The 22,808-nt window shown below is 52.8% G+C and overlaps 3 protein-coding genes across 9 annotated transcripts in view; 2 read left to right on the plus strand and 1 right to left on the minus strand.

Annotated features, from left to right (window-relative positions):
• The window catches only part of LOC127693051 (zinc finger protein 501-like), a 66,704-nt gene extending 53,916 nt beyond the window's left edge, over positions 1–12,788 (minus strand). For 4 of the 6 annotated variants that reach the window (XM_052193747.1, XM_052193755.1, XM_052193746.1 and 1 more), the window contains exons 1-2: positions 12,698–12,788; positions 12,338–12,504 (exon numbers count right to left, since the gene is read on the minus strand). In XM_052193747.1, coding sequence (XP_052049707.1) covers positions 12,338–12,504; positions 12,698–12,716 — 186 coding nt within the window. In that variant the 5' untranslated portion in view covers positions 12,717–12,788. Of the gene's footprint in view, positions 1–10,678; positions 10,873–12,337; positions 12,505–12,697 lie in introns of those variants that run through there. The other 2 variants (XM_052193757.1, XM_052193756.1) reach the window with 2 other exon arrangements.
• Positions 6,528–10,583, plus strand: Ebi3 (Epstein-Barr virus induced 3). The gene is made up of 5 exons (XM_052193762.1): positions 6,528–6,791; positions 7,455–7,572; positions 7,822–8,000; positions 9,692–9,846; positions 10,043–10,583. Exons 1-5 carry the CDS (start codon positions 6,725–6,727, stop codon positions 10,226–10,228), a joined length of 705 nt encoding a protein of 234 aa, XP_052049722.1. The 5' UTR covers positions 6,528–6,724; the 3' UTR covers positions 10,229–10,583.
• On the plus strand, positions 12,455–22,738 carry Yju2 (YJU2 splicing factor homolog). Of its 2 annotated transcripts, none has more exons than XM_052193760.1 (8): positions 12,455–12,553; positions 14,463–14,563; positions 15,738–15,882; positions 18,057–18,191; positions 18,366–18,547; positions 19,055–19,175; positions 20,926–21,104; positions 22,004–22,738. In XM_052193760.1, the coding sequence occupies exons 1-8, from the start codon at positions 12,530–12,532 to the stop codon at positions 22,101–22,103; spliced, it is 987 nt and encodes a 328-aa protein (XP_052049720.1). In that variant the 5' UTR covers positions 12,455–12,529; the 3' UTR covers positions 22,104–22,738. The 2 variants fall into 2 exon arrangements, with proteins under 2 accessions (XP_052049720.1, XP_052049721.1); XM_052193761.1 differs by having other exon boundaries at positions 20,975–21,104.
• The last annotated feature ends 70 nt before the right edge of the window (positions 22,739–22,808 follow it).

The following is a 22,808-nucleotide window of genomic DNA, read 5'->3' on the forward strand; positions in this document are numbered from 1 at the left end:
CACCAAAAGTTGATTTTTAAAAACCATAATTGAAACACCTTTAGCTAAACTACCTTTTGAAAGGCAAACACAAATTGCTAATCTCCCACATGAATTTAGAGGCAAGAGTGGTGGTCTGTTCTTAGAATCCCACCACATGGAATGGTGAGTCAGAAGCATCACAAGTTTAAGGCCTGGTATGACTACAAGCTGTGTTTATAAAACACTTGGGCAACTAAACCAGACACTGCCTCAATACAACTTTCCTATAAGGCTCTGTGGGTGCTGACCAGGCATGGGAGGGGCTCTGGAACAGAGCTACTACAGCCAACACACTGAGATAGGCCGGTCAGAAGGAAGCCCTGTGACAGGATCCAGCTAGTGTGCTGTGCAAGGACACTGACAATCGAGTGTGATGTCCTGAGGTCAGTACACGGGAGAGAAGCCACTCCTCCAACTTGTCCTCTGACCTCTAAGTGTGTGCTATGGTGTGCCACATGTCTCAATGGCACAATTTCAGAATATTTAAACAGAATTCAATACAAACAAAAAAAATTAAAAAGCACCAAAAAAGAGAAAACCCAGCAAAACAGCTAGCTACGTATTTGTACAACCACCAACCAAAATAGAACTTCACCAGACTGGCAGCATCACGACGGGAAGCAAAGCATTCATAGTCAACTTCCTACAACTGAAGAGTATTTCATGGAAATTCCTATCTCCTGCGAAGTTTCTGTTGGATTAAACAACTACTGCTATTTTGAGTTGACAAAGAAAAAAAAAACAAAGAGAGAAAGACAAAAAGCAAAGAAATTTGTACTAAAATGAGTAATGACCATGAATACAGGGTCTGTCCAATCACACCCGTAATAGAACGCACCAAGATATCACTCTGGGGTGTGGGCTTTGCCTTTGGCCTGCTCAGACAATGCTCAACACAGCATGCAGACTGAAGGCTGGGTCATTCTACGGCCATCAGTTCCTTACTGAGCTCATTTCTGACAGGAACCGTTTCTCGTGGGACCACAGAGAGAGCTGTTCATCACACGTCTCGGCAGTGACTCCTCCAGAGGCTAAGATGTTGCATGCCATGTATGAGTCACTGACACTGGTGTCCTGTGACATTACATATGCTACTGGGATCTCCACACGGGTCCTGGGTAGATGCCATCTACCCCTAGCCAACCTCCTGCTGAGGTGTTGTCTAGATGTGCAATGGGTGTCTGAGAGCTTGGCTGCGTGCCTTCCACCTGACAGACCTCACTCAACAGCCTCCATAGCCTGGACTTTTAAACCTCAAGACAGGTCACTCCTTTCCAGACAGTTTCACAAGGGACCTCCTTGCCTGGAAGGAAAAGTGATACCTCGCTCCCTTCCTGTCCTAACCTGTGTTCCCAGCACTTGAAGCCCTGACTACGACAAGTTGGAAATGACTCAGGGATGGTGAATCCCCATCCCAATGGCCTGCAATCTTAGAATGTACTCAGGGGTTACCTAGTAGGGCTAGAGGAAATGTATGGTCTGACAAGGCCAAGACTAACTCTGACCCCAAAACTTTTGTAGCACCATGGCACCTACATGAGGTGAGGGGCTCCCACCATCCCAGCCAGAAAGGAAAGTATGGTGATTTGAACATATGCTGGCACCAACCATCAACTGAGACAGAGCTCTTGGGGGCTGAGGTCCCATTTCTGGGGCATTAGTCTGGTTTTGCTATGAAACTGAGAAAGCACAGAGGAAATTTGACAATTTCTGGACTGATCATACCTCAAGGCAGCTATGAAAAATCTGCTATGATGTTCTTTTTGTTTTAAAAAGTTTAATTTTAAAACATGAAAAATATGCATCAAAAATCTGCAGTCTCTTAATCCATTGTTCCATCAATGTAAGGACAGGAGTTCAGTCGTCAATTCAACCCTGTGGGATCAAAGAGAGTTTTGTTTTGTTTTGTTTTGTTTTACTTATGGAGCCTCTTAGTAATCTGATAAATACATTATACATATTTTTATTGTGTACTTAATCTTATTTATGGGAATTATATATGAATCTACAGATTTCTTTTTTTCTCAGTTCTACATGATTAGGGAAATTAAGTAAACCAAATTAAGCATAAGTTTTTTTTGCTTACTTTGGTGTTGTTTGATTTGGTTTTCTGAGACAGAGTTTCTCTGTGTAGTTCTGACTGTCCTGGAACTCTGTAGACCAGACTGGTCTCGAACTCACAGAGTTCTGCCTGCCTCTGACTCCTGGGTGCTAGGAAAGCTTAAGTGTTTTGTTGGGGTCTGGGAATCCCTACACAAATCAAACACCACTGTCAGTCAAATAGGGATGGTTTATTAAACACCACATCCCAAGACCAGGTTCTAGACTCAGAACCATGACCTTGAATTAAGACCCTACAGAGTTTTTAAGCCTAAAACCCACAATCATCTATGCCAAGTTATCTCACCAATTAGGATTTAGAGATAGGCAATTTCCTTAGGAACACATCTTTGTTGTACATTTATCCTGCTCCCCTTGGTTGGGGTTTTCAGCTGTGTCAGGAGACTTGCCTTGTCTAGCAGTCATGTCTTAACTTTTCAAGCTGAGTAAAACTTATCTAATATTATGTCTTAACTTACCAACCGAGATGTCAGTGACCCACATACATGTCTCTCTGCTAAGTTGGCCACCAGTTCCCAGGGAGGTCTCAGGAACTCAAACTTACTCAACCCCTGCTCAGAATGGGAGCCTTATTTTAAATAGATGCAGGTGTCCCTCTTAGGTTGTGATCTACTGTAGGTTTAGTCAGGCAGCGAAGTCTCTTTCACCCCAGCACCTTGGCCCACAAGTGTCAGTATTTGTCCTGGGGTCCCCAACAGAATGTGGCTTTTTTGACATCAATGATTGTGCTGAAGCAGCAGTCAGCCGTACACAGTGGCATGAAGAATCCTCAGCCAGCTGCTTTCCTGATGGGCTCCACCGTCCGTGTCCTGTGTCCTGTGTCCTGTGTCCTGTGTCCTGTGTCCTGTGTCCTGTGTCCTTCCACTGAGGTTGCTTGAAGCCCACACTAATCATTTATTGGCACATTCGTCACACATGGTGATTTTCTGGAAGCTGACTGGAAAGGAGGCATGTGATACCTTTGCTAGAATGGACGCTTGAGGAGACATGATGTTTGGCAAAGGTATAAGTATAACCGAACAGACAGAGGACAACACTGTGGTATCGGTCCACCTTGCCTTCTTTGCTAGTCATCTTTTGTTGTAACTTTGTAGAGAAAAACACATCAAAGAACTTCTCGAGACATTCTGGTGGCTTCTTGCCACTTCGCAGGCTTGGGCCGATTGGCAGAGCCTTGTGGTATTGAATTCTGGATTGATCTGCCATCGCTGATCATGAATAGTGTTTGCAAGTGGATGGAGCTACTGCTGCTGCTTTGTGTGAACTGAACTGTCAGTGTCCTGACAACGAAGACTGGGATCGACCAAAAGAACCATTTCTAAGCAGGTCCACATCCCCCTTTGCCCTGTTAATCTTTCTTCCCAATACCTCTGGTGGGTGTGGGCTAGAAGAGAGATAAAAGCATTTAAGAGCCCTTATTAAATTAGGGTTTGAAAAATCTAAGCCTATATTTCCAAGACGATCCTGCTGGAGTCAATATGTCTCCCTAATATGACCTAACGTGAACATTAAGAGAGCCATGATGGCCACAGCCAAGAATTCTCTAGTGACTCTCGCTCTTTTTGAGAGTGCAGTGAGTGAGATGCTCACCTTTTTCAGCTGTGGGCTGTACAATACAAGCCGTGAGTCAGCTTAGCACCAGGCCTGAATCCATGACCCTTTACCAAGCTGCCCAGCAGAGGTGCAAACGACACTGGTCCCTGCCTGTCTCGTGGCCTCTCATGGAGCCCCTCTCCTTTCCAGATCACAGATTGGTCCAAAGAAGGAGGCTCTAAAGGTGCAGCAGGCCACCCTGCCAAAGCCAGCTCTGAAGAGGATGACCTGTGTGTCCTAGTTACAGCCTTGCAGCAGGGAATAGAGGTGCTGCCCCTGTGAAACTGGGGACAAGTGATGGGAACCACGAACAGACCAGACAGATCCAGGCTGCTCAGGGTACCTCAGGAACACACCCCTGACTCAGCCATTACTCAGGTACAGAGGCTATGTTTCACTGTGGAAGGGTCTCTCTTCCTGTTCCCCTTCTCCCCGTTCCCTACCTTCTTCCTTCCCTCTTCCCTCCCCTCGTTCCTTTGGAGGCAGGGTTTCATGTAGCCCAGGCTAACCTAAAGTTCACTGTGTAACCAATGTAACCCCGATCCCTCTGCCCTTTCCTCTCCATTTCTCATGCCCACAGGAAGAGGCCCAGAGCACAGCACTGTACCACAACCATGCTCTGTTTGCCATTCGGGTGAGTTCCCTGACTCGTGGCTCAGCCTCAGGGTGTCCCTCAGGCTTCATCATTCCTCTGTCACCTCTTTACCTCAGTTTCCCTTTCTGTTCTGGGCCGGCCTGTGGCTTTTGGGAGCATCCGTGTGCATTCATCTACCTCATGGACCACTGACTCCCTTGATTTTAAGCACAGTGACTTGCAGGGACAGAGAATCGCCCAGCAGGTGCACCACAGTGTGTCTCGACCTCCATCCCCTCCCTCCTCGCTGCAGAGACAGATGGAGAAGGACATACAGCGTGTTCTCAGCAAGATCCTACAGCAGCCGTCCAGGACTGCTGAAGACTCAGGTCAGATGTTCCGTCTCCATCCCTCACCTGTACGAGGTCAAGCCTCTGGGACCACCTCCCTCACCTGGCTCTGTCACGAACAGTGCTCCCCGCCCTGAGAGGCCAGCCAAGGAGCTGATGTACGAATAGTGCCCAGCTGAGTCTCACTCCATGGCGCCCTACACTCTGGGTTCCATCACCCTACACCTGGGATGCGGCAATTCTCTGTACATGTCACCTACATCCTAATCGTCCCCCCAGGAATATAAACTCATTGACAAGGAAAAATGGAACCAGTCTGGAGCACCAGGCAAGAGCAAAGATGGGGCTCAGAGGCTAAGAACATAGTCTGAGCTTCTGGACCCAACACAAAGGCATGTTAATAAATGAGCGCAACGCAAAGTTTAAAGAAGCCAGGGAGTGGAGTTATGGCCCGGGGGGGGGGGTGGGGGGGAGTCCTGTTTCTTTTATACCTCCAGGAAGGGGCTGGGACTGTCGTGGTGTATGTGAGGACTGTCGTGGTGTATGTGAGGACTGTCGTGGTGTATGTGAGGACTGTCGTGGTGTATGTGAGGACTGTCGTGGTGTATGTGAGGACTGTCGTGGTGTATGTGAGGACTGTCGTGGTGTATGTGAGGACTGTCGTGGTGTATGTGAGGACTGTCGTGGTGTATGTGAGGACTGTCGTGATGTATGTGAGGACTGTCGTGGTGTATGTGAGGACTGACATGGTGTATGTGAGGACTGTCGTGGTGTATGTGAGGACTGTCGTGGTGTATGTGAGGACTGTCATGGTGTATGTGAGGACTGTCGTGATGTATGTGAGGACTGTCGTGGTGTATGTGAGGACTGTCATGGTGTATGTGAGGACTGTCATGGTGTATGTGAGGACTGTCATGGTGTATGTGAGGACTGTCATGGTGTATGTGAGGACTGTCGTGATGTATGTGAGGACTGTCGTGGTGTATGTGAGGACTGTCATGGTGTATGTGAGGACTGTCATGGTGTATGTGAGGACTGTAGTGGTGTATGTGAGGACTGTCGTGATGTATGTGAGGCCTGGGCTCCCTTCCTCACGGTGCTACAAAGTGAGTAAATAATTACAGACAACACTCTCATTCTTCTTCATTTCAATTCATTGATTCATCTTGGGGTTTTACAGGGTTTTCCCCCCTTTTGGTAGTGGTGTTCGTGTGTGTGTGTGTGTGTGTGTGTGTGTGTGTTTGTGTGTGTGGTGTGTGTAAACTGAACTAAAGGCCCTGTACCCTCATCTACTATTCTCTTTTCTTTTCTTTTCTTTTTTCATAGACATCCTCCGATGTCAGCCTCCCACATGCTGGAATGACAAATGGCTATTGTTACGCCTGACTTTCCTTTTTCTTTGTCACCTTCCCGGCAGGGTCCCTACTCCTGCCTCTCCCCTAGAGTTCTGGGCAAATCCCTTGAATCCCCGGGGAGTTCTGGGCTCTGTTGACGCTGAAGGGACACACATGACCTGGAATTCCCAGAGACGCCAGCCTCTCCGTGGGGGTTTCCTTGGGTATTCTGCACAGGTGTCTGGCACAGTTCAGGGTGTCCTTGGAGTTGGGGGACTATCTGGAGGTGGCAGGTGCTTCTTGTTGTCTGGGGCCTGATGCAGTTTTGGGGAGGGACACCTCCCAGTTTCTAGAACAGTGTCCCCCCTGTCTTTCTCTCTCTCTCCCTGATTCTGTCTCTGTTTCTCTCAGTTCCCTCCTCTCCCTGTGCCTCACTCCCCTTCCTGGGGCTTCCCCGTTGGCCATCAGTCACTCGGTGACTTCTCCCTTTTGGGGCCCTCCCCATACCTCAAGGCCTCACCACACACACACACACACACACACACACACACACACACACACACACGCTCAGCAGCTGGTGACAGAGTCAGGGCTCCCGTCATCATCACCATCTTCGGCTCCATCCTCTGCGGCTGAGCCACACTGGGCAGGTCCCCAGCCCTTCGCCCTTTCTCTGATGGGTCACTAACTCGGATCCAACCACCAGAGCCACAAAGCTCAAGCCACAGAGCATGCCCAAGCTGCTCCTCCTGTCACTCGCCCTCTGGGCCAGCTGCTCCCCTGGTAACACTGGGACAGGTAGGTGAACACAATGGGGACTGGGTACCTGGGCAGAGGGAAGTAGCCCTTCCCTTCAGTCTGAGGTCACAGCTGCCATTGGGTGGGAACTCACACCTATACCCGTTGGACCTGATCTCATTCTACTACAGGGATGGGGAAACTGAGGCCATGAAGTCACAAAACCTCACTTATCCAGGCAGAGGCACCCTTGAACTTAGACATTTGTGGAGCTAGACAGTTGCCTCTCAGAAACCCGAAGCCTCACCTTTGTGACTCAACAACTTTAATACAGAAATGGTAGAAAATACTGGGTATAGTGGGGCATGCCTGCTGTGAAGCACTCAGGGGGCTAAGGCAGGAAGCTCAGGAGGTCAGGGTCATCCACAGTTACACTGTGCACTCAAGGTCAGTCTAGGTGATGTGAGAGCCTCCAGGGGAAGAAGGAGGAGGAAGAAGAGGGAGAGGAGGAGGAAGAGGAGGAGGAGGAGGAAGATGAGGAAGAGGAAGAAGAAGAGGAGTAGGAGGAGGAAGAGGAGGAGGAGAAAAGAGAAGGGAACTAGAAAAACTCAGTTTTCTCATCTAGAAATTGAGCTGAGAACCTTGTGTTTTGCGGTCGAATAGGAACTCGTGCCTCCATGCGTGACAGAGTCCTGTGGAGCTCATGTTCCTCTGTCTCCCCAGATCTAGTGTCTCTGAGCCAGCCCAGAGTGCGGTGCCATGCTTCTCGGTACCCTGTGGCCGTGGACTGCTCCTGGACGCCTCTCCAGACTCCCAACTCCACCTTCATTGCCACTTACAGGTCAGAGACTCGAAAGGGTAAAGGGCGAGGCTGAGAGTCAAGAGATTCTGATGTCCTGGTCCACTCAGGCCCACGGCAGCCTGCTTCTAAAACAACAGAGCAAGTGTGGGGCGTGGGTGCTCTAGGATGTTCTTCAGAATCCACAGTCCCCATGTCCCCCGAGCATGCCCGGCAGTTGGCTGTGGGTAAGCTGGGGCCCCACAGGCACCCAGGTTCTTTTTGTGACTCCCCATGGTGCTTCCCATGCAGGCTCGGTGTGGCCACCCAGCAGCAGAGCCAGCCCTGCCTACAGCGGACGCCCCAGGCCTCCCGATGCACCATCCCCCACGTGCACCTGTTCTCCACAGTGCCCTACTTGCTAAATGTCACTGCAGTGCACCCTGGTGGCACCAGCAGCAGCCTCCTAGCCTTTGTGGCCGAGCGAATCAGTGAGTGTCTGTCCTCCCTGCCCCTCTCCACCTTCTCCATCCCACGCCTCCTCCCTGCTCCGCCTCCTCTTCCCCCACCCCCACCCCTACCCCCTTGCTTGGTCCCTGCAGCCTCTATCCTTTGGCTCTGGTCCCACCTCACAGGACTCCTGTTGCTGCCCCAACACCCCAGGCCCGATCCTGCCCCAGGGCCTTTGCACTGCTTCCTTCCTTGGCCTTCCTAGGTCTCTGCTCCAGTATCAGCTCCTCAGTGAGGCCTCCCCAAAAGTATACCATTAAACACAAGCAATAGTCACAGTTAAGAGAGATGAAAGCCAGGCGTGGTGCACAGATCTTTAATCCCAGAGGTAGGCAGACCTCTGAGAATTCAAGGCCAGCCTGGTCTATAGGTTCAAGGCAAGTCGGGTTCACTCCTGAGCACCTGTCTAGCCAAGAACAAAAGCTGACGCAGGTCAGAGAAAGACTACACGGCCCTTGAGGGTTTAAGCAGGAAGTCTCCACATGCTCTCAGAACTCAAACCTAAGTATTTGCTCAAAAGAAATAAAAATGTTCATCCCTACAAAGTCTTGGCAACAGCATTCACAGCATCTGGAAGGCCAGTGTCGTGTGTATTCCCATGGATAAATGGACACACAATGGTCACCTACACGGAGGAACATTACTCAGCCCTAAAGAATGAGGCTCTGGCACCGAGCCCTGCAGTGGGACCGTGAGGACACTACACTCAGTGAGAACCCAGACTCAAACCACACAATGTGGGCTGCAGGGCAGAGGCGTCTAGAGATAGGAGATCTGCGGGTGCTGAGGAGAAGGATGGGAAGTGGCTTGTGTTGTCATGAAGGAGCGTTCTAGAAGCAGGCGGAGTGATGCACACACTCGTTACCGACGCACTGGATGTCTTCAGGCAGAGACTTGTGCTATCGGAACTATCTCAGAAAAGCCCTCGGCCCCCTGTAGACTTGCGCTCTGAACCTTTGTTTGCCTATATGACCGTGTGACTTCTCCCAGCAGTGATGAGAGTGATTCAGCAAATGTTTTTTCCATGAACAGATAAATGAAGGAATAAATGAATGCATGCATGATTGATGTCAAGTGAGTGAATGATTTAATAATGAACAAGTGAATGCATAACTGACATAATGAATGCATAAGTGAATGAATGCATAACTGACATATTGAGTGCATGAACATGAGTGACTTAATGAGTGAATGAATGAATGACTTAGTGAATGAGTGAATAAATGCATAACTGACATAATGAATGCATAATGAATACATGAAGGACATAAAGGAATACATGAAGGAAAATAAGTGACATGAGTGCATGAACAAATGAATGATTCAATTAGGGGGTGAATGAATGAATTCACAAACGATACAGTGAATGAGTGAATGACCTAATGACTGTGGAAATGAATCCTTGAATGAGTGAGTGTATAAATAAGTGCAAGTGAGTGAGTTAATGAATCCAGGGACAAATCTGCACTGAATCAAACAATAAATACATGTGTGAGCTGAGTAAAGGAATGAATCAGTGAATCTCGTGAGTACGTGAAAGGACGAAGTGCATGAATGAATGGCAGGGCGAGGGTGAAAGCGGACGTATGAATGAATGAGTCTCCAATGAGGGAACTACTGCGTGAGGGTGAACCGGAAGAGCTCACCCTGACCCAGGCCCCACCTCCCCCAGTCAAGCCCGACCCTCCGGACGGCGTGCGCCTGCGCACAGAGGGGCAGCGCCTGCGCGTGCTCTGGCAGCCGCCTGCTTCCTGGCCCTTCCCGGAAGTCTTCTCGCTCAAGTACAGACTACGCTACCGGCGCCGCGGAGCCTCTCACTTCCGCCAGGTGAGGCTCGCGGGAGGGCGTGGCCCGGAAGGAGGCGGAGCACAGAGGGATGCTGGGTGATCCGCCCCGCCTCTCCCCTCTGCGGGAGCGCAGTTCTTTACTTGCTTGCTGGGGACTCGAACTCACGGCGCGCTCCCGATGCACTGCGGTCCTCCCAGCTCCTCCTGGCGCTGGCCTGACGCCCTCCTCCCTACAGGTGGGGCCCATCGAAGCCACGACGTTCACCCTCAGGACCGCGAGACCCCAGGCCAAGTACTGCGTCCAGGTGTCGGCCCAGGACCTCACAGATTACGGGAAGCCGAGTGACTGGAGCTTCCCCGGGCGAGTGGAAGGGGCGGCGCCCCAAAGCCCTGAAGACTGGATCGGCAGTGTCAGACCCTGACGTCGTCTACTGCGGACGGCTAGGTGGCTTGTCCTGAGTTCGAATCCTGCCTCCGCATGTACTGCGCCATTCCAAAGCAGAGGCCAAGTCACCTGACCTCTCCAGCCCTCAGAGTGCACACCTGTAGGATGCTCGCTCTTCTTCCACCGGCGCGGGGCTTTGTGACTTTATCCGTGATTTAATTAGGAAGGCCAATTAAATCAGCATCAGCATTTGCTTTTGTGAGACAGGGTTTCTCTGTGTAGCCCTGCCTGTCCTAGAACTGGGTCTGCAGGCCTCGAACTCGCAGAGACCGCCTGCCCCTGCCGCCTAAGTGCTAGGACCACCGCCCAATAAGAACTGCTATGAAAAGTAAGCTTCCTCTTTGTCCAGTTTTAAATTTTAAATATTTTAATTTTACTTTCAAATGTTAAGTACGGGGTTACGTGCAGTGCCCACTGCGGACGGAAGAGGGCGCGGGAGCCCGGGCTCCTCTTCATCCCTGTTTGCCCGTCGCGCCCATGGAGTGAGTGATGCTGGGGCTTGTGTGTGTGTGCGCACCCCACACCTCAGGACTCAAACCTCCGAGGCTTCCCCAGCTGAGCCATCTCCGCGGGCCCCAAACAAGGCCTTCGTGACAAAAAGAAGTTACTGTGGTCAGGAGCCTGGGAGGACACAGAATGGTGCTAGCTTCCAAAAGGAACTCCACATACGTGCATACATACGTGCATACATACGTGCATACATGCGTGCATACATACGTGCATACATACATACATGCATACATACATGGTACAGTGCATAAGGGGGAAGGTCGGAGCGTGTAAGTAGGAGGAAGGGAGAGAGCAGAGCAAGGTGCAAGGCCCTGCCAAAGGGACCGGACAGGAGCTGAGACAGAAAGCTGCGGACACACCTAGCACCAGCTAAGAGCAAAACACAACAAAGTCCAGCCTTGGTGAAATGAGGCTAGTGGGGGGGGATGGGGGAGGGGGAGATGGTGGGGGGAGGGGAGATGTGGGGGGAGGGGAGATGGTGGCAAGCTAAAGCTCAGCCTAGAGATCCTGTTTCAAAAAGACCAAAAGAAGGGGGCTGGAGAGATGGCTCAGTGGTTAACAGCACTGACTGCACTTCTGAAAGTCCTGAGTTCAAATCCCAGCCACCACATCTGTACGGCTACAGTGTCCTCATACACATAAAATGAATGAATAAATCTTAAAAAAAAAAAAAAAGACCAAAAGACCAGGAGCAGCGGCAGCGATGGCGGGGGGCTCGGGGTGGGCCGCCTGCCCAGGATCCCCAGGTCGCGCTGGGGCGAACGATACTAAGCCTGGCAGTAGAGGTGCGTGTCTCTAACCCCAACAATCAAGGCAGCCACAAGCACATCTTTGTGAGTTCGGGGCCAGCCTGGTCTACAGACTGAGCTCCAGGACAGCCAGGGCCACACAGAGAAACCCTGTCTCGGAAAAAACAGAAAAAAAAAAAAAAACTTTTTTTTAAAAGAAAAATTAGGAGTTGGGCAATAGTGTCTCTGATTTGTAAGCCCAGCAGCACTCGGGAGGCAGGGGAGGACTGCTGCGTTTTCAAGGCCAGCCTGACACACACGCACATGCACACACGACACACACACGCATACACGAGGCTCGCAGCAGGACTGTCACATCAAGGCCAGCCTGACACACACGCGCACACACACACACGAAGCTCGCAGCAGGACTGTCACATCAAGGCCAGCCTCACACACACACATGCACACACGCACACGCGAGGCTCGCAGCAGGACTGTCACATCAAGGCCAGCCTGGGCGCTCTGCGTACAGCGCCCGCCCGCCATATGCAAAGACCCCGGGCTCCGTGCCCAGCCCCGGGAATGAAGGGGCGAACGAAGGAGGACACCAGAACGGGACGCGGTGGCCTCTGATTGCTTCACCTCACGTTAGTCTGCGGCCTCCCTGGGCTCCATGCCGAGTTACGGACAGCAGGGACACACGGAGACTCTGACTCAGAACCCGCACACAGAGCAGCGCTGCGGGCGAAGACGCTGCGGTCCCGGCGGTCTCCCACCCCCAGGGCGCACGGGCACTCGCAGGAGCCGCACGCCCGCCCGCCCGGAACCTTGATTTAGCGCCTCACCTGCCGACACGTCGGAAGGGAAGGAGCGCGCACTCCCGACTTGGATCGACAAAGATTGCAGCCAATGAGAACGGCGAAGCGGGTTGGCAACGCCCTGTAGGACGGCTGAGGAAGTGGCAGCGCTGAAGCGGGGAAACTCCACGAGGACTCAGAAAACAGCTTCTTCACTTGTTCGTTGAACAGGAAGCGAAGATGTCGGAACGGAAAGTTTTAAACGTAAGTGCTCAGAGTCTACATGTTTCTACAGAGGGTGCAATGCGCGAGGGCCCCGGGAGAGGCGTGCTTCCTTCCGGCCATTTCCTTTTGCAATCCCCTCTCGCCCCCCCCCCCCCCCACACACACACACCCCACATCACGCACCCACGCATGCGCGAGGCATTCTGTCCGGCAGCTTCCCAAATCTTGCCAATCACACTCTTGAGGGGCGGGCGTTGGCGTTTCTTTCTTTTGGGGGGAGGGGCTTCCGTGCTTCGTGAGTAGCCAATCATCACCAGGGAGGCGGAGCTCATGTCACTCTGTCCGATTGGCTTTTTCAGAGGCCAATGACCGATCGCTTTTCTGGGGCGGGACTGCTTGCTTCTTGTGGGGCTCCCCCCGCCCCAGGTCCGGGGATGTTGTTGATCCCCTCAGTTCGTCCCGGCTTTTGTGGAATTAGTATCCGAAATCTTTTGCAACGCTTTCTACACCATGTTGGGGTTTCTGGGGCAACTCAGTCTCCACTCTTGAAAAATATTGCTCTCCATTTCCTGGGTCTGTTTTTTAAATGTTTGTTTTGAGTTAGGGTTTCACTGTGTATCCCAGAATGGCCTCGAACTCAGAGACCCACCTTTCTGAGACTCGCAGTTGCTGGGGTTAAAGGAGTGTACACCTACGCTGGGCTGTATTCGTTTTTTTAATTTATTTATTTTATGTATACGACTACACTGTAGCTGTACTGATGGTTGTGAGCCTTCATGTGGTTGTTAGGAGTTGAATTTAGGACCTCTGCTTGGTCCAGCTGGCTGCGCTCACTCACTCCAGTTAATCTTGCTTTCTCAGTTCCTGGTCGCTCTGAACCCAAATATTTATTTAGACACACCCGAAGAGGGCGTCAAATCTCATTCTGGATGGTTGTGAGCCACCATGTGGTTGCTGGGATTTCAACTCGGGACCTTTGGGAGAGCAGTCAGTGCTCTTACCTGCTGAGCCATCTCTCCAGCCCCCTGTATTCGTTTTTTTAAAGGATTAGTTTCTTTTCATTTTATGTTTTTCTTTCATGTCTGTGTATGCACCACGTTTGCGTGCACTGCCCAGGCTGACTGTAACCTCACAATTCTGCATCAGCCTTCTAAGTGCTGGCATGACAGCTGTCCACCATCATTCCCATCTACAGCCTGAATTAGCTTCCTCCTTCAAGCAAGGAGACAGCTTCCTCTCCCGTGGGCATGGTTGCCAATAGGTGTCGAAAGCAGACTCTCCTTGTTGGTGGTCCACATCGCTTTTTTTTTTTAACTTTTTGAGGGGGAAGGGGAGCTGTCTCTCTTCAGCCCCCTGTCTCAGATTCCCAGGTGCTAAGTGATGGGTTTGGACATTGGCATGCCTGTAACTAACCCAGAGTGGTTGTCCCTGTGTGCCTCACCCCAGCCTCCCAAGCACACAGAGAGGCCAGAGCCTGTTCTCCCTGAGGAGATTCGCTGGCCAGATCTTGCCCTGGGTTGGTGTCCTGGAGCCTGCGTGGTACCCTAGTGCAGGCTAGACCACCATTAACAAGGTCTAATTTATGTCAGGCCTCCATTTCCTCATAAGTGTCTTATCATGTGCCAGGCAGCAGGGGTCCACCCCACTGCAAACCCTGGGCCTCTAGAACCTTCCTGGGAAGGCATGTCACGGCTCCGGGAAGTGACCCCCCACCCTGTGGGATTTGTCTTGGAAGCTAGTGCACCCTCCTCCCTGTCCCAACTTCTCTCCTCGTGGCTGTGCTTCAAGCAGCCCGCGTCTGGAAAGGCTCCGGCAAGCTGACTCCTGAGCAGGTGGATCCCTAAAACCAGGGAACCCTGTGTCTGCTGACCTCACGTGGCTCCCAGACCCCACTCCTGCCCGGGTGGGGCTTGAGCACCAGGAAACAGCAGCACACTCTTCTCCACAGAAATACTACCCACCTGACTTTGACCCGTCGAAGATCCCGAAGCTCAAGCTGCCCAAGGACCGGCAGTATGTGGTGCGGCTGATGGCCCCCTTCAACATGAGGTGACTCCCCGGAGGCGTGGGCTGGAGGCTGATTCTCTGGAGAAACTATAAACAAGGATGAAAGTGCCAGCCTCACAGAGTCCCCGCCCCATCTCAGCGGACAGTCAGAGGGACACTTGGCCCTGCAGGATTTTGAGCCTTGTAGTGGCAGTCCTCCTCCTGCCCAGGGCCTCTGCACCACCTATGGCCTCTGCCTGCAGACCTCTGGTCACTAGCGTCTCTGACAGGGCCTGGCTCCACCTCATCCCACACAGGCTGCCAGCCTCCCCTTAGACCTTCATCCCCGCCCCCCACTTTCCTGGGTTCAGCCAGCTTTGAATCACAGTTATCTACACTTGACTTTGTGTGAGAATCATAATCCTGCAGTCACACCTGTACAGTCACTGAGGATGGACAAGCTGTCTGTGTGACTAGTTGATTCTATCTTATCTTCATTTCTTTGTTTGCTCCTGATTTAGTCACTGTAAACATGTGACCTCTTAGAAGAAAAAGCATTTAATTGCATTTTGCTTACAGTTTGAGAGGGTTAGTCCATTATCATCATGGTGGGGAGCATGGCACACATGGTGCTAGAGTAGATGGAGGCTCCATCCTCCTGATCTGCAGGCAGAAAGAGAGAAACACTGGATGTGCCATGGGCTTCTGAAACCTCATAGCTCACCCCTAGTGACACACTTCTCCAGCAAGGCCACACCTCCTAATCATCATCTTCCTCCACACCCCGCACCCCACTTTTTGGTTTTTCAAGATGGCTCCTCTGCTCCTCCCTGCTGAGTAAGCACTCAGATGTATGACTCTTTAGGGACCGTTCTCACCCACACCACCACACTCCTCTAACCGGCACCTAACGTGGGCGAGGGCGAGGGGCGTCTACTGACCCTCACAGGCACTGGGGAGAGGGGATCATACCTCCTCTGTAGTGACGAGGACAGGAGGCAGGTGGGACGTGTTAGAACCTCAGGCTGTGAGGACTGCAGAGCAGAGGCCCTGAGGTAGGACAGGCACAGCATGAGCAGGGCAGGAGGGGGAGGAGCGGCCAGGGGCAGGACCCTGCTGTGCTCCTGGCCAGCCTCAGGAGTTCACACACCCGCAGGGAGTCCCTGTTAAGACATAAATGCTGCCGTTGGTGCTAGAGCAGAGGATAGCGGCCCTCACGCGCCCGCCCTGGCTGCAGGTGCAAGACATGCGGAGAGTACATCTACAAGGGGAAGAAGTTCAACGCTCGGAAGGAGACAGTTCAGAACGAGGCCTACCTGGGCCTGCCAATCTTCCGATTCTACATCAAGTGCACGCGCTGCTTGGCCGAGATCACCTTCAAGGTAGGGGCTTCATTCGTTAGCTTTCCCGCTGTGGACACCCCACAAAGGGGCAGAGTGTTGGGAAGGTGCTTGCAGCAGAACCTGCAAGGGTGCACGGTGGGGATGTGTTGCCGGGTCAGGAAAAGTCATGTTGTTCTGGGCCTTGCATGTTGCCTTTTTAGACAGACTCCTGTAGCACAGGAGGCTGGACTCAAACTCCTGTGTAGTCAGGGGTGACTATGACCCTGATCCTCCTGCCTCCACCTCTGAGGTGCTAGGATGATAGGCATATGCCACCACAGCTGGTAAAAATTGTGATTTTTCTTCTGTTCTTTCATGTTTCTTGGAATGGAGGTCAGGACTTCACATACACTAGGCAAGTGTTCTTCCAGAGCCACTGCCCAGGCACAAAAGCCTGAGGCCTCGGGGAGAGACAGGAGAAGGAAAGCACTCTTCCCATCACACCACTAGAGGCTGTGGGGTTGGTTGGTTTGGTTTGGTTGGTTTGGTTGGTTGGTTGGGTTGGTTGGTTTGGTTGGTTGGTTGGGTTGGTTGGTTGGTTGGGTTGGTTGGTTTGGTTGGTTGGGTTGGTTGTTTGGTTGGTTGGGTTGGTTGGTTGGTTGGGTTGGTTGGTTTGGTTGGTTGGTTGGTTGGTTGGGTTGGTTGGTTGGTTGGTTGGGTTGGTTGGTTGGTTGGTTGGGTTGGTTGGTTGGTTGGTTGGGTTGGTTGGTTTGGTTGGTTGGTTGGTTGGTTGGGTTGGTTGGTTGGTTGGTTGGGTTGGTTGTTTGGTTGGTTGGGTTGGTTGGTTGGTTGGTTGGTTGGGTTGGTTGTTTGGTTGGTTGGGTTGGTTGGTTGGTTGGGTTGGTTGGTTGGTTTTGTTGTTTTTTTCACTGTAAGCTTTTTTTCTTTAAACTCAAAAAAAATTGACTAAAGTGAACAAAACATAATCTTGAAGAAGTTACATTTTATTTTACATGTGTATCTATCTGAACATTTGTGTGTCTGGTGCCCAAGAAGGCCACAAGGGGCGGGGCAGGGCTGGGTCCCTAGCAGTTGGACTTACAGAGTTTGAGAGCTACTGTGCCAGTACTGGGAGCTGAACCCAGGTTCTCAGCAGTGGCGGCCAGGAATCTAGCCCCTCATCCCCTTATTTTTGAGTAAGGTCTTCTGTAGCCCAGGCTAGCCTCACTCACTTTATAGCCCCCTGCTTCCACCACGCAGCCAGACACACAGCACACTGGATCATCTGCGCAGTAGGTCGTTTTGTGTCTCTGCCTCAACGCTGGAGAGCTGCACTACTGCCCAATGTGTTGTCGTTCGTTCAGGGGAGGGAAATGCGGCAGTGTGAGGCTGCGTGTCTTCCTGCTACTGGGGTGCAGGGCTACCAACACACTGCTCAGGGAAGGGCAAACGGAGTCTAAGATAGGGTCCTCGAGCCCACAGTGAGCTCAGAGGGGCAATCCCGCTTGGCTCTGGTACCAACTGTACAGCAGGGCCCTCTTCGGGAGACTTAGGCGTGGCTCTGCATGATGACAGTCTCTTCCCCCGCCCCCAGCCCCACCCCGTGGTAGTCCTTGATGAAGGGCTGGTCCAGACTGTCTTATTCATGCCATATGACACATACATCTTACCGAGATAAAATACCCTTTGCAGAAAGGGATGCCCAGGAAGGGAAATTCACTGGCTAAACCCTCCAAGTCTATCTAGATAACCTCATTAACATGAAGAATTCTAGGTTTTTATGCTATGTGACCAGTTGTCATGGTCTTCTTAGTGGGGTGTCATGCTCACGTGCTCCAGGGCAGGAACCTGGTCAGTCAGGAGCTAGTTGGAACTCCTGATGTTCTCAATTATAAGATTTCTCAGGGTCCTGAACTTGTTACAACCTTACCAGTTCTTCTCTGTGGTGGCGCTGTCCACTGCCCACAGGCCAGAGGCATGAAGGTGTGGGTCCGGGTGCGCTAACAGCGCAGATGCAGGGGAGAGCAGTAGCAGAGTACATGAGGGGGAGGAGTCCACGGGGGAGTTAGGTGTTCTCTGCTATGGCTACAGAACGTTCCAGAGGGTGCTGGCATAAGGAGGGAAGGCCCCAGCCACCAAAGGAGTAAGCGCAGAAACGGGTAGCAGGAATGGAGAAATGTACACAAGGGGCGCAGGCCACCACCCGGGAACCATTTTCTCCCCTCCCCTAACAGACAGACCCGGAGAACACGGACTACACCATGGAGCACGGGGCCACGCGCAACTTCCAGGCCGAGAAGCTTCTGGAGGAGGAGGAGAAGCGCGTGCAGAAGGAGCGAGAGGATGAGGAACTGAACAACCCCATGAAGGTAAGCCCCAGGCCACGGCGCCCACCCGCCCCTGCCCTCCTCCTTCACCCTGCACCCCTCCCAGGGGTCCCCTTACCCCCCATGTCCCCCTTCTCTATCTGTACCTCTTACCCATCCCCACTCCCTCTCCCCTCGCCTACACTCCCTCCCTTACACCAACTCTCGCACCCCTAGGTCCTAGAGAACCGTACAAAGGACTCCAAGCTGGAGATGGAAGTGCTGGAAAACCTGCAGGAGCTGAAAGACCTGAACCAGCGGCAGGCGCACGTGGACTTCGAGGCCATGCTGCTGCAACACCGCCTGTCTCAGGAGCAGTGGCAGCAGCAGCAGGAGGAGGAGGATGAGCGTGAGACAGCGTGAGCCAGGCCAGGCCCTTCTGGATCTTTCCATAGCTGCCCCTCCCCTCTTGTCTTGTCCCCTCGGACTGCGGAAGCGCAGCTGCTGGGGCCCCTGAGACCCACTGTTCCATAGCCGTCACTCGGGGCTTTTGTTTCCATCCCATGGCTGTGGGTTTGTTGTTTGAGACAGAGCCTCGTGTAGCCCAGTCTCGCCTCAGAATCATTAAGTAGCCAAGGATGGCCTTGAACTCCTGATCCTCCTACATCCAGCTCCCAGTGCTGGGCAGTAGGCACGTGCTTCCACACCCAACTATGTGGTTACTTATTTTTATGGTACTGGGTTTGAACCCAGGGCCTCACATGTGCCAGCCGTCTCCAGCCACTGAGCCACTGCCCTCAAAATTGTTAATGTGGTTACTTGCTCCCCTGTTCCCAACATCAAGAGAGCAGAAAGCCCCAGTTGCTGCAGAAGAGGCCCCTGGAGACGGCCCCCTGCAGTACATCTTCACCGTATCCATCCCATAGGGCCTTGCTGGAGGAGGCTCGTCAGCGAAGGCTTCTAGAGGACTCTGACTCAGAGGATGAGGCTCTGCCTTCCCGACCACAGGCAGCTGCAAGACCCAAGCCCACAGCCATCCTCGATGAGGTAGGCCAGGCCAGGGTGAGGGGTGTGCATACCCAGGCTGGGTGGCCACAGGGGAGATGATGGGCAATGAGATTGTTTGTAACAGGACAAACAGGCAGCAGTATGGCTGCTCTGCTGTGCGTCATGCCTCTGAGCCTGAGAATGGGTGTCACTGAGCCGGGCATGGTGGCGCACACCTGTAATCCCAGCACTTGGGAGGCAGAGGAAGGCAGATTTCTGAGTTCAAGGCCAGCCTGGTCTACAGAGTGAAGTCAAGGGCTACATAGAGAAACCCTGTCTCAAAAAACAAAACAAAAAGAATGGGGAGTCGCTCAGTCACGTGCCTGCCCCACAGGCGCAAGACTGGGGTTTGGCCCAGTGCCGTGTAAAAAGCTGCACACTCTGGTTGTGGCGACACGCACATAAAGCCCACACATGGAGCAGAGACCATGGGATGCTCATGGTTGAGGTCAGCATAGGCAACATGGCAAGACCCTGCTTCAAAGACAAAGCAGTAGGCCCGGGATCCTGTGCTGGGAAGGGAAAGATAGAAGGACTCTGGCTGTGTTAGGTGGGATCCACAAGTCACTGAGATATCCTATCTCAAAAACCATGATCATAGCAGCTGATGACGACAGCTCGCCGTGTCAGTCTGCATCATACATCGTTCGCAGCACGGAGGCCCAGGCTGTGAGGGGACGGGTCCCCCTGGTCCCCTCGGTCCCCTCAGGCCCCGGGCATCCAAGACTGCAGCAGCTCTGGCCCCAGCTTTGGTTTTTTGTTGTTGCTTTGTTTTGTTTTTTAAAAGATTTATTTATTTTATGTACATGAGTACCCTGTAGCTGTTTTCAGACACAGCAGAAAAGGGCATCAGATCCCATTTCAAATGGTTGTAAGCCACCGTGTGGTTGCTGGGAATTGAACTCGGGACCTCTGAAAGAGCAGCCAGTGCTCTTAACCTCTGAGCCATCTCTCCAGCCCCCTAGCCCCAGCTTTTGAAAGTTCCAGCACCTTCTAGCTTCTTCTGCCTTCCAGAGCATTAGTCCCGGCAGGTGGTGTCCAGCTGTGAGTGCCAGCACACACACTGCAGTCTTTGGAGGTCAGCAGGCAGGCCCCCGCCCACCCTGGGACAAGAGTCTCCCCTTGTGGCAGCTCTGTAAGCCAGGCCCAGTCTGCTGCTGGGCTTATAGTCTCATGCTGCTCGGCCTGGCTCTTCTGCGGGTGCCAGGGACTCAAACTGCACCCCATGCTTCAGCCAGGACGGCTGAGCCCTCTACCCAGGCCCCATCAAACTTTCCATGTGGAATCCAGATTTGGTCTGGTTCTGTTTGTTTTGTTTTTCTTTGAAGCAAGGTCACACACTCCACAACCCAGGCTGACCTCGAACCCACAGTCCTGCCTCCCGTGGGCTGAAGTGACAGGCCTGCACACTACACCTCAGTACTTCACACCCAGAGCCTAAACAGTAGCATGCATGCACCCAGCATATTGGCATTTAGGGAGGCGTGTGCTGTGTGCTGTGTGCTATGTTCCGGAGCTAAGGCTGGGCTTGGGCTGGGAAGTACTAGCCCAGCACTGGGGAGACAGACACTGGGTACACACACTCCTTAAGACCACACATGCAGCAGGTGCTTGAGAGAGGTATAAGGGCTGGGAGGAGGTCACAGGATGAAAACGGGTAGCAGGTGAGGATGAGGAGTGAGGGACAGGTCGTGGGTACTCAACTAGGCATTAGAGCTGGGCAGGCTTGATAAGCACGCTGGTTCCACAGAGCCGGGTCACGGAGGCCAGAGAGCAACAGCTGTGTATGGTCCCCATAGGCACCAAAGACCAAGAGGAAGGCAGAGGCCCTGTGCAGCAAAGCACGGCTGGCAGGCTTGGTTGTACCAAAGAAGGTCAAGACGGAAGCCAACGGGGCCTCGGAGCAGGTCCGGGTGCCCTCCGCAGCGGGTGAGTCCCTCAGCAGCCATGGTGGCCACAGTGCAGCTGGTACTGTCTAGAAGGTTCATGAGGTGAGCGGGGTAAGGACTGACTCTCAGGCCAGGGACCAAAGTGAGGCCGCAGCTCAGTGGGCAGAGGCTTACCCAGCAGCCTGTCACAGAACCAGATGGAGGTAGAAGGATCAGGGTTCAGGGTCAGCCTCAGCTACATAGGGAACTTACGGCCAGCCTGGGCTGCATGAGACTGCCTCAAAAAACGAAATGGAGCTGGATGGCAGTGGCGCACGCCTTTATTCCCAGCAGTCAGGAGGCAGAGGCAGGAGGATCTCTGAGTTCAAGATCAACCTGGTCTACAGAGTGAGTTCCAGGGCAGCCAAGGCTACACAGAGAAACCCTGTCTTGAAAAACAAAGAGGAAAAAAAAAAGCCAAGGCTTGGAATTGAAGTCACGTAATGGCTAAATGTGCCCTGCGGCAGGTCTTGCAGTATCAAGGGACTCCAGGTAGTGTGGCAGTGCAGTGCCAATGTGGCCTGCAGGTTAGTGCCCTTTCCTAGAGTTTGAGTAATTCCACCATATGTAGAAAAGGCCTGCTGTGGGGTTGACCCATGGTGACATTTGACACAGTTGTCACTACCACTATTAGCATTTGTCAGAGGCAGTCCTAATGCACAGAGAGGGTTATCCACTTCCTAAAGCCACACAGCAGGCCCAGTGTTGACACCTCCGCTGTGCACCCTCTTAGTCATGAAGTCCCTTGGCAGCACTTGCCCTTGACACTGTCCCAGTGTTCGGTGGGCATTCAACCGCCTTGGGCAGGATCCCTCTGGCCCAGGGTAGAGTGGTGGTGACTAAGTCACAGGGTTCTCTAAGCCGGGAACATTCCCCTGGACTGACTTGTCCTCCCCACAGGTGCTCCCCAGAGCAGGAAGGCGGCCAAGCCTGCACCCCAGACCCCTGGTGCTTCCTCCCTGAGCCAGCTGGGTGCCTATGGGGACAGCGAGGACAGTGACAGCTGAGCTCAGCCATGCCCACCGTGGCATCAGAGACCCAAGAAATGAGGAGGAGACGGGATCAAGCGAACACCTTCAGCAAAGGCCTCGGGGCCATTTCTGCAGTGGTCCTGGCAGGGTGTGGAGAAGCGATGTCCCCAGGACCGCAGGACAGACAGCCTGGTCCACTCCTCCAGTCCTTGAGTTGTGTGGAGCCTGTTGGCCGGTCCCTTCCTGCCACAGAGCTGAACACGGTCTGACATGGGACAGGGGGCAGGGACCCTGGGCACCATCTCCCACCATACAAAAAAAAACAAAACAAAACCCAAGAAGACTAGAAAATCAACTGGAAAACAGACACATGCGGCGGGAACCTGCCCGACTGCAGGGGGCTGCCAGGGCTGAATACCCAGGACTCCTGCCACGCCCCGGGCCTGGCCCCACGGCACATGCCCTTCACTCAGAATTTGGGATTACATCAGTCAGTGTTCTGATACTGTAAGAAAATAATGTTGCGGCTGAATGTTTTATGTAGAGTGCGGTGAGCCAGGCTCCGTGGGGGAGGCGAGGAGAAGCTGGCTCATGTAGCCACGCTCTCTGCCTCATCAGTGCTGGCCTGAGAGACTGAACCACCAAACCCATCTGAAACCTGAAATGTTCGTGTCAGAGTCTGCTTTTCCCACGGTACTCTTCCCTCTCATTCCCCAAGGTGGGGGTGGGGCTTC

Source organism: Apodemus sylvaticus, chromosome 9, assembly GCF_947179515.1.
Source record: "Apodemus sylvaticus chromosome 9, mApoSyl1.1, whole genome shotgun sequence".
Lineage (NCBI taxonomy): Eukaryota > Metazoa > Chordata > Mammalia > Rodentia > Muridae > Apodemus > Apodemus sylvaticus.

What these genes read in the sequence shown, in the direction of transcription:
- Yju2 (XM_052193760.1), top strand. Translation starts at nt 12,530, where the DNA reads ATGTCGGAACGGAAAGTTTTAAAC. An exon ending in ATGGCCCCCTTCAACATGAG is followed by an intron (nt 14,564 to 15,737) that starts GTGACTCCCCGG and finishes CCCTGGCTGCAG; the next exon opens with GTGCAAGACATGCGGAGAGT. An exon ending in AACTGAACAACCCCATGAAG is followed by an intron (nt 18,192 to 18,365) that starts GTAAGCCCCAGG and finishes TCGCACCCCTAG; the next exon opens with GTCCTAGAGAACCGTACAAA.
- Ebi3 (XM_052193762.1), top strand. Translation starts at nt 6,725, where the DNA reads ATGCCCAAGCTGCTCCTCCTGTCACTCGCCCTCTGGGCCAGCTGCTCC. An exon ending in CCCTGGTAACACTGGGACAG is followed by an intron (nt 6,792 to 7,454) that starts GTAGGTGAACAC and finishes CTGTCTCCCCAG; the next exon opens with ATCTAGTGTCTCTGAGCCAG. An exon ending in ACCTTCATTGCCACTTACAG is followed by an intron (nt 7,573 to 7,821) that starts GTCAGAGACTCG and finishes CTTCCCATGCAG; the next exon opens with GCTCGGTGTGGCCACCCAGC.